The following is a 12,451-nucleotide window of genomic DNA, read 5'->3' on the forward strand; positions in this document are numbered from 1 at the left end:
TATTTACTAAGCGAATCGGACCAGCTGTATAGTCACAGCCCGGCCCGACCGTGCCATAGCACTAAGTGCAGCTCGCTCCTGTGCAGAATTATATAACATTATTTTTAAAGTTTACTGACACTTTAATAGTCCTGCACTGGCTACATGGGCTCCCACTCTGAGCTAACTCAAGTCCAGAGTAGACAAGCAAATTAGAATACAGCTTACATATGTAAAGAGTGAAATTAAAGCCAGCCATTCTCCAGTAACAGATTGTTATACCTTTCTCCTTGTCGAAATATAATTTAGAGGCCTAACTGCACTGGAAATGGTGCTGTCCAGTCAGGTTAGACAGTATCTTGAGACAGTGCTGAACATACAAGTGCTTTTAACTCTTACTGTGTATTCTGTTATCACAACATGTATTTCCCTCTTTTCTTGTGTGTCCTGAGACTCTTAGCATTACCTAAAGAATAAAACATGCAAAAAGCTTTGCTTTCATTAGTCACGTTTTATAAGACAATGAATAACGTGAGCACTGCCTGTTCCTGTACTTTACTGTATATCATGGTCCCATTAATACAGATAATGTACTTTAACAAATTATATAAATATGTCAAAATAAAATGAAACATGGTTTTTATTAAAATAGCAGACACTTTATTTTTATACTTTTGACAGGTGCAGACTGGTAAATGGCTTTTGTGCAAAAAATTGTTTTGTGTTTGTTAAAATGAAAAAATAGATTACATTTTCTTTAATAAAGACGTATATATGGCAACCTTTTACATTTACATAAAGTGCTCTAGATACATAGTTTTTTTAAACAAGTTTTTATGTCCAGGCTGGGTCTACTGATAAACCTTTTTTTTAGAAATAAAAATCTGTTAAAATACTGGCGACAAATTTTAGTTTCAACAGTGCTTTAAAAGGTTTCTTTAAACCTGCAAATCACTTGGCTAAATTCTGAGTGATTTGATACTCCATCATGTTAAGTTGATTTGTTCAGAGCATCTGAAAAATAAACCTCACAGTCTGATGGTCACCAGTTCTGTCCAGAATGCCATTAAAAGGACAGTGCGTTTCCAGTGACTTGTAATACCAGCTGCAGAGTATAAAATATATGTCCAATTAATTTTTTGTTTATGAAATATCTGTTCTTGCTATTGAAACCACAACCCACACATATGGGCTGATCTTGCAAGGAGTGCAGAACTCATTATGTTCTCACTTTTAATAGCCACAAAGGCTTCCTTATAATTTTTTTCTTCCTGTATACATAAAAGTCAATACTTAGAGATAGCAATTGAAAACATTGTAGTACCTATCTCTACTGCAACCACTTCATGTTGTTTGCATAACTTTTCTGTACCCATTACTGCAGTATTGACATTTTCAGTATAGGTGGTGGTTTCAGTTATTTCATATGACAAAATAAAGCTAAAGGATATATTTAATACACTCCAGCAGGTAAAATGGATCATTGGGAACACATTAAAGCAGAGAAATGTTAACAGTACACTGTTCATTTAATGCTTGAATCCAGTGTTGTGTTCTGGAACACCACCAGCATATATTTTAAATTTACGTGACACCCAGATTTATATATATATATATATCTTTTGATATCCCAAGGACTCTAACGTAATAAAATTAAACAAAAATAAAATATACTAATATATAAAGGCCATAATACAAACTTTTTGTTAAACTTAAAATAACATCCAAAATATATCATGAGAAATGTGAAATCTAAGCATCCTCAGCTCTTAATTTAAACCCTTATTGTAAGTAGGTAGTATAACAGCAATTTCACACTGAAAGGGACATAATACTCAGGTTTTTTATTGTGAGGGAGCAGCATTTAAATTATTAATTCATTTTAAAGAGAAAGCAGTATAATTTTTCAACAAAATGTTTACTGTATTAACACATTTTAAAAAATGTCCTCAGGATAATGAAAAAAGAAGGAAAAATAAAAAAGACTAAAATGTAATTTTAAGATAACTGGATTTCCCCAACAAAGGCCTAGTTTACATTGAGATGATGAAGACTGGAAACTGGTGGTATCATAAAAATTCGCCATAGACTTTCATGTGGACAAATGTTTTTAATACCAGTTTCCAAACTTTACCATCTCAATGGAAACTAGTCCTAAGTCAGAGTTTAATAGACAGACACTGAACTTAATACAAAAACATAGCATCACAAGCCTAATGATGGAGGATTCAGCATTCCTTCACTGTCATTACTTGTTAGCAGCCATATTAGTATAATATTCTGATTCAATCACTAAATTGGACTCCAGCAGACTGTAGGATTGATGGTCTCTTATCTCTAGACTCTGTTATGCAATGGGCTGTATATCCACAACTCTTGCAGTAATCCCTATTAATTACAGCAGTTAATATTCAAGCAGTGTATATAGGGCAGTTATTTTGTACTGCTTGAGTAAGTGCAACTAAATTAACTGGCATAATAATCTCTTACTTGTCTAGTCTAGAAGCTATATATTGATGAAGGTCAGAAGTATACATTTTCATAATCTATGAACTGGGAATTGAGGAAGTATTTTAGTAAATATTTATTTAAAGTTTCCCATGAAAGTAGATCCTTCTTCTGACTCGCTACCTGATCCATTCTCCTCTGAATCCCCGGAGCATTCGTACTCCACTTTAGGTGGTTTCCCTGGTATCCAGACAACGTGTACACTGCAGATCACAACGGCCTATTATAAAAAAATAACAACAATCATTTGTAATTTGATATTTCTTTCATAGTTTTAAATATGAAAGCACTTGGTAATAACAAACCTGGGTTGGCGTTTCATGAAGAAGGATATCGTAATCAAAGCCGATTAAATCGTCTTGTCTCAACTGAAAAAATATGGAAAATAATGTATTTCATATTTTCATAAAAAATAAAGTCATGGACCATTATAGCTCTGTAATAGTTTAGACTTAAATGAGATTTGTAAGAAATAAGTGTTAATGTAATTATTTATTATGTACAAATAAGGCAAATTGTAGGTATAGTTTGGCTAATGAAAAACAATTACAGCAAAAAAGTGTTATTGCATTCAAAACATTTTCAAACTCACTTAGTAAGCAGACAAAAATCTAATGAATACACAACATTTAATGTTCCTTTAAAACAGAATTATTTTGAGTATGAAGCACAATTCCAGGGTGTGTTATCCTTAGTGTGACCTTATGCTAAGAATAGTGCACTATCTGGTATTACTAGTGGATGGAAAAAAAGGTTTATCAGAGGATCTTAACACAGCCAACAGGGTGCACTATTATTGCTCATATTACAAGTGGTGAATCAAGGGATGAGATCAGGTACAACATAAAATAGTGCTGGAAATGCAGCACTTTTGAAAACCTTAACGGCTAGATTTAGAGTTTTGTCGGTAACGACCCGCGTAGCTAACGCATGCTTTTTTTCCCCCGCACCTTTTAAATACCACTGGTATTTAGAGTTCACAGAATGGCTGCGTTTTCAGGGCGTTAGGCTCCAAAAAAGGAGCGTAGAGCATAATTTACCGCCACTGCAACTCTCGATACCAGCGGTGCTTACGGACGCGGCCAGCTTAAAAAACGTGCTCGTGCACGATTCCCCCATAGGAAACAATGGGGCAGTTTGAGCTGAAAAAAAACCTAACACCTGCAAAAAAGCAGCGTTAAGCTCCTAACGCAGCCCCATTGTTTCCTATGGGGAAACACTTCCGAAGTCTGCACCTAACACTCTAACATGTACCCCGAGTCTAAACACCCCTAGCATTACACTTATTAACCCCTAATCTGCCGCCCCCGCTATTGCTGACACCTGCATATTTTTTTTTAACCCCTAATCTGCCGCTCCGTACACCGCCGCAACCTACATTATACCTATGTACCCCTAATCTGCTGCCCCTAACACCGCCGACCCCTATATTATATTTATTAACCCCTAATATGCCGCCCCCAACGTCGCCTCCACCTACCTACAATAATTAACCCCTAATCTGCCGACCGGACCTCATCGCTACTATAATAAATGTATTAACCCCTAACCCCTAAAGCTAACTCTAACCCGAACCCTAACACCCCCCTAAGTTAAATATAATTTAAATCTAACAAAATAAATTAACTCTTATTAAATAAATTATTCCTATTTAAAGCTAAATACTTACATGTAAAATAAACCCTAATATAGCTACAATATAAATTATAATTATATTGTAGCTATTTTAGGATTAATATTTATTTTACAGGTAACTTTGTATTTATTTTAACCAGGTACAAAAGCTATTAAATAGTTAAGAACTATTTAATAGTTACCTAGTTAAAATAATTACAAAATTACCTGTAAAATAAATCCTAACCTAAGTTACAATTAAACCTAACACTACACTATCAATAAATAAATTAAATAAAATACCTACAATTAAACCTAACACTACACTATCAATAAATTAATTAAATACAATACCTACAAATAAATACAATGAAATAAACTAACTAAAGTACAAATATTTACAAACATAAAAAAATATTACAACAATTTTAAACTAATTACACCTACTCTAAGCCCCCTAATAAAATAACAAAGACCCCCAAAATAAAAAATGCCCTACCCTATTCTAAAATTAAAATAGAAAAGCTCTTTTACCTTACCAGCCCTTAAAAGTGCCCTTTGCGGGGCATGCCCCAAAGAATTCAGCTCTTTTGCCTGTAAAAAAAAAACATACCCCCCCCAACATTACAACCCACCACCCACATACCCCTAATCTAACCCAAACCCCCCTTAAATAAACCTAACACTAAGCCCTTGAAGATCTCCCTACCTTATCTTCACCACGCCGGGTCCCGATCTGTCCAGAAGAGCCTCCGATGTCTTGATCCAAGCCCAAGCGGGGGGCTGAAGACATCCATCCTCCGGCTGAAGTCTTGATCCAAGCGGGCAGAAGAGGACATCCGGACCGGCAAACATCTTCATCCAAGCCGCATCTTCTATCTTCTTCCATCCGACCGGCTGATCTTCAAGACCTCCAGCGCGGATCCATCCTCTTCTTCCGACGACTAGACGACGAATGAAGGTTCCTTTAAGGGACGTCATCCAAGATGGCGTCCCTCGAATTCCGATTGGCTGATAGGATTCTATCAGCCAATCGGAATTAAGGTAGGAAAATTCTGATTGGCTGATGGAATCAGCCAATCAGATTCAAGTTCAATCCGATTGGCTGATCCGATCAGCCAATCAGATTGAGCTCGCATTCTATTGGCTGATCGGAACAGCCAATAGAATGCGAGCTCAATCTGATTGGCTGATTGGATCAGCCAATCGGATTGAACTTGAATCTGATTGGCTAATTCCATCAGCCATTCAGAATTTTCCTACCTTAATTCCGATTGGCTGATAGATTTAATGATGTAGCTGGCTATTGCCTTTAGCTCTGTAGGCTTTCAGAACTCAGTATTGTGTTTGGGGAAGTAAAGCCTGAGGGGGCAGCAGAATTTTGAGCGCCTAGGGCAGCACAAAACCTAAATACACCACTGGCACACAGTTAAGCATTGTGCAAGTGCATCCTACACAAAAGTATACTTTAAACATACACAACTATCTCATGATGCCTGTGCAGGCAGTTCACATGCACATGGGAGTCTCATGCATCAAGAAAGCAACCACATGATTACTTATTGTCAGAAGCATTTTGATTGTGAATGTGTATTGCTCAAAAATAGCTTCTAAACAAATGTGATTTTTATTCACCTGAAAGATACTCAGACATTTGTAAAGCAGTTTTATTATCTTTACAGAATCTCACACATATCACCAACACCTTGTCTAATCCACCTTATGTCTGACAAAAAAATGTTTTTGCTAATAACAGTTTTTAATCTACTGTTATAAGTTACTGAATAACTAGAACAATATTACATGTTGAGCTGAAAAGAATAGTAAATTTTTTCCAGAGTCGATATTTCAAAATATATTTATTGTATGCAGAAAGTACCGATTGTGATATTTATATTATTGATTTATATATTTCTCTTACCACTTGTTTCAAGCTCTTTATTTGTGCCATATTATAGTGCAGGTTCTCTGTTGTCTTTTCCCACATAACATAGGAGCTTCCCATAATAGCCAGATCCTGTAGAGGTTCAAATTTAGGTTCAACAAATCCAAAGCTGTCTGTGTAAAAAAAAAAATTATAGGAATAGGTTGGTTGAATGTGGACGTCTACAATGAGAACCTGCTTATACTACCCATATTAGAAATGTAATTCACCAGCTTTAGACACACCACTTATTCACTGCTTCTGGTTTTCAAAATAAAATACAATATAAACCACAGATTTGAATCCATCATTTTCAAAGGACCTAGAATTTACATGTTTCATTGACTGAATAGGTTTTAAATGTTGAACATCAGAGCACTACTTAGGCCCAGATTACAAGTGGTGTGCTGATAGAGCGAGCACCACAACCTGTTTCGCTTGTCCGTGCTACCATTAACACGCCACTTCGATATTACATGGTAAAGCACATCCAGGGCTAGCGCGGGTGACTTCGCTCAAGTGCAACCTATACTTTCAATGGGATAGAGACCACAATAATTTGCACTCAATTACAAGTTAAGTTATAGGTTACTCTCGAGCGCAAGTTGAAACTGTGCTATAATATTTATTTGTAATCCTTATGCTAACCTGGCTGCTTACAAATTTTACTTTGAGCTCAGTTAGTACACAAGCAAACAATTCTGATAGCATGCCACTTGTAATGCAGCCCTTAATTCTAAAATTCCATTATAAAGATAAGTGAGACTACTATAGAAACCCATCATATATGATTGGTTTCCTGTATAAGTAGGTTAGTTAACTACACGATGGAAAAAAAAATTACTCTCCTTTTCCGTAGAAAAACTTGGATTTTAAGAGCAGATATGTTGTGTAACAGAGAAAACAACAGTACAAAAATGAACACTTATGAATATAGTATAATATTTTATTAAAGAGATGCAGCAGCAAGTACAGAGGGAGGTAGGAGAGAGGTCTATAAAGAATATATGGAAAAAAGTTGTATATGTGCGCTAGACAGCAGGTGGGCTTGTTAAATATTTAGTCAGACTAGTGTCTCTATTTAAATTCGCCTGAATAGTTATAGTAATAATCAAATGAAAACAAGAACAGAAGGTATAAAATAAACTGTATATATTTTTAATTGATATGCAAGGTTATAAAGTTATAGTAAAAAGTCTGTGACATGCACAAACCTATTTAAAACATACAACTGTATATAAAACTTATATAAAACTTAATCTTATATATGGCCGGTCCTCTGTATAAAAATTAAAATTTAATCAGTATCCTTATATTTTGATTTCCTTATGCATCAGGAATTTATAGCACTTAGATGTTTAAAAAGTCCTTTTTAAAGGTAAATGTGAATGTTAAATGTTTGAAATCTTAATAGATTCCTGCCGAATTGTTAGAGAGAATTCCTGTTGTTTAATAGCTTGGTTTTACACTTTGTACAAAGATATTGTTATCCTCAGAAGAATACCACACTCAAACGGGCTGTTACACCTCCTTGATTCAGTCTAGGAACATTCCGTGTGTTCAGCATGGCACAGGTGTCTATACTGTCCATTTGTTTGGCTTTCCGGGTTGATGACGTCACTATCTGCATACACTACTATGGGAAGTAGTTCCGTTACAATTCATATATCCTTACTCTGCGAGTTTTATTGGATTCCTTTCTCAAAATTGAGTCCCTTTTTGGATCCGTTTCAATCCTTCAACTGGATAATGTGACTAGAATGTCAGCAATCTCTGTTTGTACCATCAATGCGTTTCGCCGTTTTACACGGCTTTATGAAGATCTTGATAAAGCCGTGTAAAACGGCGAAATGCGTTGATGGTACAGATTGCTGACATTCTAGTCACATTTTCCAGTTAAAGGATTGAAAAACACCCTACTCGCGTGCAAACATGATCGTATATTCTCAAGTGAGCTAACCTGACATAAAAATATAAATATTTCACATTCCACTGTCCTTCACATACAAGAATATGTTCTATTTATTCATGAATAAATATTTTTACATATATCTGATGTTTCTTTTGTAAAATATATATATATATATATATATATATATATATAATTATATATAGGTATAGATATATATAGATATACTGTATATAGGAATATGTATTTACAAATACTAAGAACATATTCTGCTATGTGCAGAACACAAATGTGAAATATTTGCAGTAAATAAATACACAGTATAATACTTTATTAAATATAAATATTGCATAAATATGTTTTTACATGTTTTAATCTACGTACTTAACTGCAAAGGGCTGCAATGCACTTAAATGACACACCTTTTTACTTCAAGTCTGCTTTTCAGCAGACTCCCTTTACGCCAAAGTATTGCTGTTCACACATCTTATAAACTTAGCTAGGGTTAGTGCAGTCATTCATAACGACCCCAGGACAGACTGTTTCATAGTTATTTTCTCTATATTTTGTGCGTAGTGGAGGATTTTAATCTCACCTTTTACCTCCCCCTAATTTTAAATGTTGTTGTATTTTGCCCGGAATCAACTTCACCCAGCAGTGATTCAAACCTTCTCTCAGCTGATGAGTAGCAATAACTACGAAACAGTCTGTCCTGGGATGGTTATGAATCACTGCACTAACCCTAGCTAAGCTTATAAGCTGTGTGAACAGCAATACTTTGGCGTAAAGGGAATCTGCTGAAAAGCAGACTTGAAGTAAAAAGGTGTGTCATTGTGATCCTAATTTGCATATCTTGCCCAGAATCCTTTGCTGCATTGGAAACAATGAAATTCAGAGGTTTTCTGTGGGAAAAAAACATAATTTATGCTTACCTGATAAATTTATTTCTCTTGTAGTGTGTTCAGTCCACGGGTCATCCATTACTTATGGGATATATTCTCCTCCCCAACAGGAAGTTGCAAGAGGATCACCCAAGCAGAGCTGCTATATAGCTCCTCCCCTCACATGTCATATCCAGTCATTCGACCGAAACAAGACAAGAAAGGAGAAACTATAGGGTGCAGTGGTGACTGGAGTTTTAATTAAAATTTAGAACTGCCTCAAAAAAAGACAGGGCGGGCCGTGGACTGAACACACTACAAGAGAAATAAATTTATCAGGTAAGCATAAATTATGTTTTCTCTTGTTAAGTGTGTTCAGTCCACGGGTCATCCATTACTTATGGGATACCAATACCAAAGCTAAAGTACACGGATGATGGGAGGGACAAGGCAGGAACATTTAAACAGAAGGAACCACTGCCTGTAGAACCTTTCTCCCAAAAAACAGCCTCCGAAGAAGCAAAAGTGTCAAATTTGTAAAATTTTGAAAAGGTATGAAGTGAAGACCAAGTTGCAGCCTTGCAAATCTGTTCAACAGAGGCCTCATTCTTAAAGGCCCAGGTGGAAGCCACAGCTCTAGTGGAATGAGCTGTAATTCTTTCAGGGGGCTGCTGTCCAGCAGTCTCATAGGCTAAACGTATTATGCTACGAAGCCAAAAAGAGAGAGAGGTGGCCGAAGCCTTTTGACCTCTCCTCTGTCCAGAATAAACGACAAACAGAGAAGAAGTTTGCCGAAAATCTTTAGTTGCCTGTAAGTAGAACTTCAGGGCACGGACTACGTCCAGATTATGCAAAAGACGTTCCTTCTTTGAAGAAGGATTAGGACATAATGATGGAACAACAATCTCTTGATTGATATTCCTGTTAGAAACTACCTAAGGTAAAAACCCAGGTTTAGTACGCAGAACTACCTTGTCTGAATGAAAAATCAGATAAGGAGAATCACAATGTAAGGCAGATAACTCAGAGACTCTTCGAGCCGAGGAAATAGCCATTAAAAACAGAACTTTCCAAGATAACAGCTTAATATCAATGGAATGAAGGGGTTCAAACGGAACACCTTGAAGAACTTTAAGAACTAAGTTTAAGCTCCACGGCGGAGCAACAGTCTTAAACACAGGCTTAATCCTAGCTAAAGCCTGACAAAAAGCCTGAACGTCTGGAACTTCTGCCAGACGTTTGTGTAAAAGAATAGACAGAGCAGAAATCTGTCCCTTTAACGAACTAGCAGATAAACCCTTTTCTAAACCCTCTTGTAGAAAAGACAATATCCTAGGAATCCTAACCTTACTCCATGAGTAACTCTTGGATTCACACCAATATAAATATTTACGCCATATCTTATGGTAAATTTTTCTGGTAACAGGTTTCCGAGCCTGTATTAATGTATCAATAACCGACCCCGAGAAACCACACTTTGATAGAATCAAGCGTTCAACCTCCATGCAGTCAGCCTCAGAGAAATTAGGCTTGGATGGTTGAAAGGACCCTGAATTAGAAGGTCCTGCCTCAGAGGCAGAGACCATGGTGGACAGGACGACATGTCCACTAGGTCTGCACGCAGGCGCTATTAGAATCACCGATGCTCTCTCCTGTTTGATCTTGGCAATCAGTCGAGGCAGCAACGGAAACGGTGGAAACACATAACCCATGTTGAAAACCCAAGGGGCTGCTAGTGCATCTATCAGCACCGCTCCCGGGTCCCTGGACCTGGATCCGTAACAAGGAAGCTTGGCGTTCTGGCGAGATGCCATGAGATCCAGTTCCGGTTCGCCCCAATGAAGAATCATTAGGGCAAAGACCTCCGGGTGAAGTTCCCACTCCCCCGGATGAAAGGTCTGGCGACTTAGAAAGTCCGCCTCCCAGTTCTCCACGCCTGGGATGTAGATCGCTGACAGGTGGCAAGAGTGAGACTCTGCCCAGCGAATTATCTTCGAGACTTCTAACATCGCTAGGGAACTCCTGGTTCCCCCTTGATGGTTGATGTAAGCCACAGTCGTGATGTTGTCCGACTGAAATCTGAAGAACCTCAGAGTTGCTAACTGAGGCCAAGCTAGGAGAGCATTGAATATTGCTCTTAATTCCAGAATGTTTATTGGGAGGAGTTTCTCCTCCTGCGTCCACGATCCCTGAGCCTTCAGGGAGTTCCAGACTGCGCCCCAGCCTAGTAGGCTGGCATCTGTTGTTACAATCGTCCAATCTGGCCTGCGAAAGGTCATTCCTTTGGACAGATGGACCCGAGACAACCACCAGAGAAGAGAATCTCTGGCATCCTGGTCCAGATTCAGTAGAGGGGACAGATCTGAGTAATCCCCATTCCACTGACTTAGCATGCATAGTTGCAGCGGTCTGAGATGCAGGCGCGCAAATGGCACTATGTCCATTGCCGCGACCATTAAGCCGATTACTTCCATGCACTGAGCTACTGATGGGCTTGGAATGGAATGAAGGACACGGCAAGCATTTAGAATTTTTGATAACCTGGACTCCGTCAGGTAAATCTTCATCTCTACAGAATCTATAAGAGTCCCTAGAAAGGGAACCCTTGTGAGTGGTAATAGAGAACTCTTTTCCATGTTCACTTTCCACCCATGCGACCTCAGAAAAGCTAGAACTATCTCTGTATGAGACTGCATTTTGAAAACTTGACGCCTGTATCAGAATGTCGTCTAGATACAGAGCCACCGCTATGCCTCGCGGTCTTAGTACCGCCAGAAGTGAGCCCAGAACCTTTGTAAAAATTCTCGGGGCCGTAGCTAACCCGAAGGGAAGAGCTACAAACTGGTAATGCCTGTCTAGAAAGGCAAATCTTAGGTACCGATAATGATCTTTGTGAATCGGTATGTGAAGGTAGGCATCCTTTAAGTCCACTGTGGTCATATACTGACCCTCTTGGATCATGGGTAGGATGGTTCGAATAGTTTCCATTTTGAACGATGGAACCCTTAGGAACTTGTTTAAGATCTTTAGGTCTAAGATTGGTCTGAAGGTTCCCTCTTTTTTGGGAACCACAAACAGATTTGAGTAAAAACCTTGCCCTTGTTCCGTCCGCGGAACTGGGTGGATCACTCCCATTACTAAGAGGTCTTGTACACATTGTAGAAATGCCTCTTTCTTTATTAGGTTTGTTGATAACCTTGACAGGTGAAATCTCCCTTGTGGAGGAGAAGCTTTGAAGTCCAGAAGGTATCCCTGAGATATGATCTCCAGCGTCCAGGGATCCTGGACATCTCTTGCCCAAGCCTGGGCGAAGAGAGAAAGTCTGCCCCCCACTAGATCCATTTCCGGATAGGGGGCCCATTCTTCATGCTGTCTTAGGGGCAGAAGTAGGTTTTCTGGCCTGCTTGCCCTTGTTCCAGAACTGGTTGCCTTTCCAACCCTGTCTGTAACGAGCAGCAGTTCCTTCCTGTTTTGGAGCGGAGGAAGTTGATGCTGCTCCTGCCTTGAAATTTACGAAAGGCACGAAAATTAGACTGTTTGGCCTTTGATTTGGCCCTGTCCTGAGGAAGGGTGTGACCCTTACCACCAGTAATGTCAGCAATAATTTCTTTCAAGCCGGGCCCGAATAAGGTTTGC

General features: G+C 38.3%; 1 protein-coding gene across 1 annotated transcript in view; it reads right to left on the reverse strand.

The window, feature by feature from the left end:
• Positions 1-616: 616 nt before the first annotated feature.
• Positions 617-12,451, reverse strand: part of RARRES1 (retinoic acid receptor responder 1) — a 59,801-nt gene continuing 47,966 nt past the window's right edge. Inside the window, exons 4-6 of the mRNA XM_053710095.1 lie at positions 6,023-6,159; positions 2,793-2,855; positions 617-2,707 (exon numbers count right to left, since the gene is read on the reverse strand). Coding sequence (XP_053566070.1) covers positions 2,564-2,707; positions 2,793-2,855; positions 6,023-6,159 — 344 coding nt within the window. The 3' untranslated portion in view covers positions 617-2,563. The remainder of the gene's footprint in view (positions 2,708-2,792; positions 2,856-6,022; positions 6,160-12,451) is intronic.

This window comes from Bombina bombina, chromosome 4 (genome assembly GCF_027579735.1).
Source record: "Bombina bombina isolate aBomBom1 chromosome 4, aBomBom1.pri, whole genome shotgun sequence".
Taxonomy (NCBI): Eukaryota; Metazoa; Chordata; class Amphibia; order Anura; family Bombinatoridae; genus Bombina; species Bombina bombina.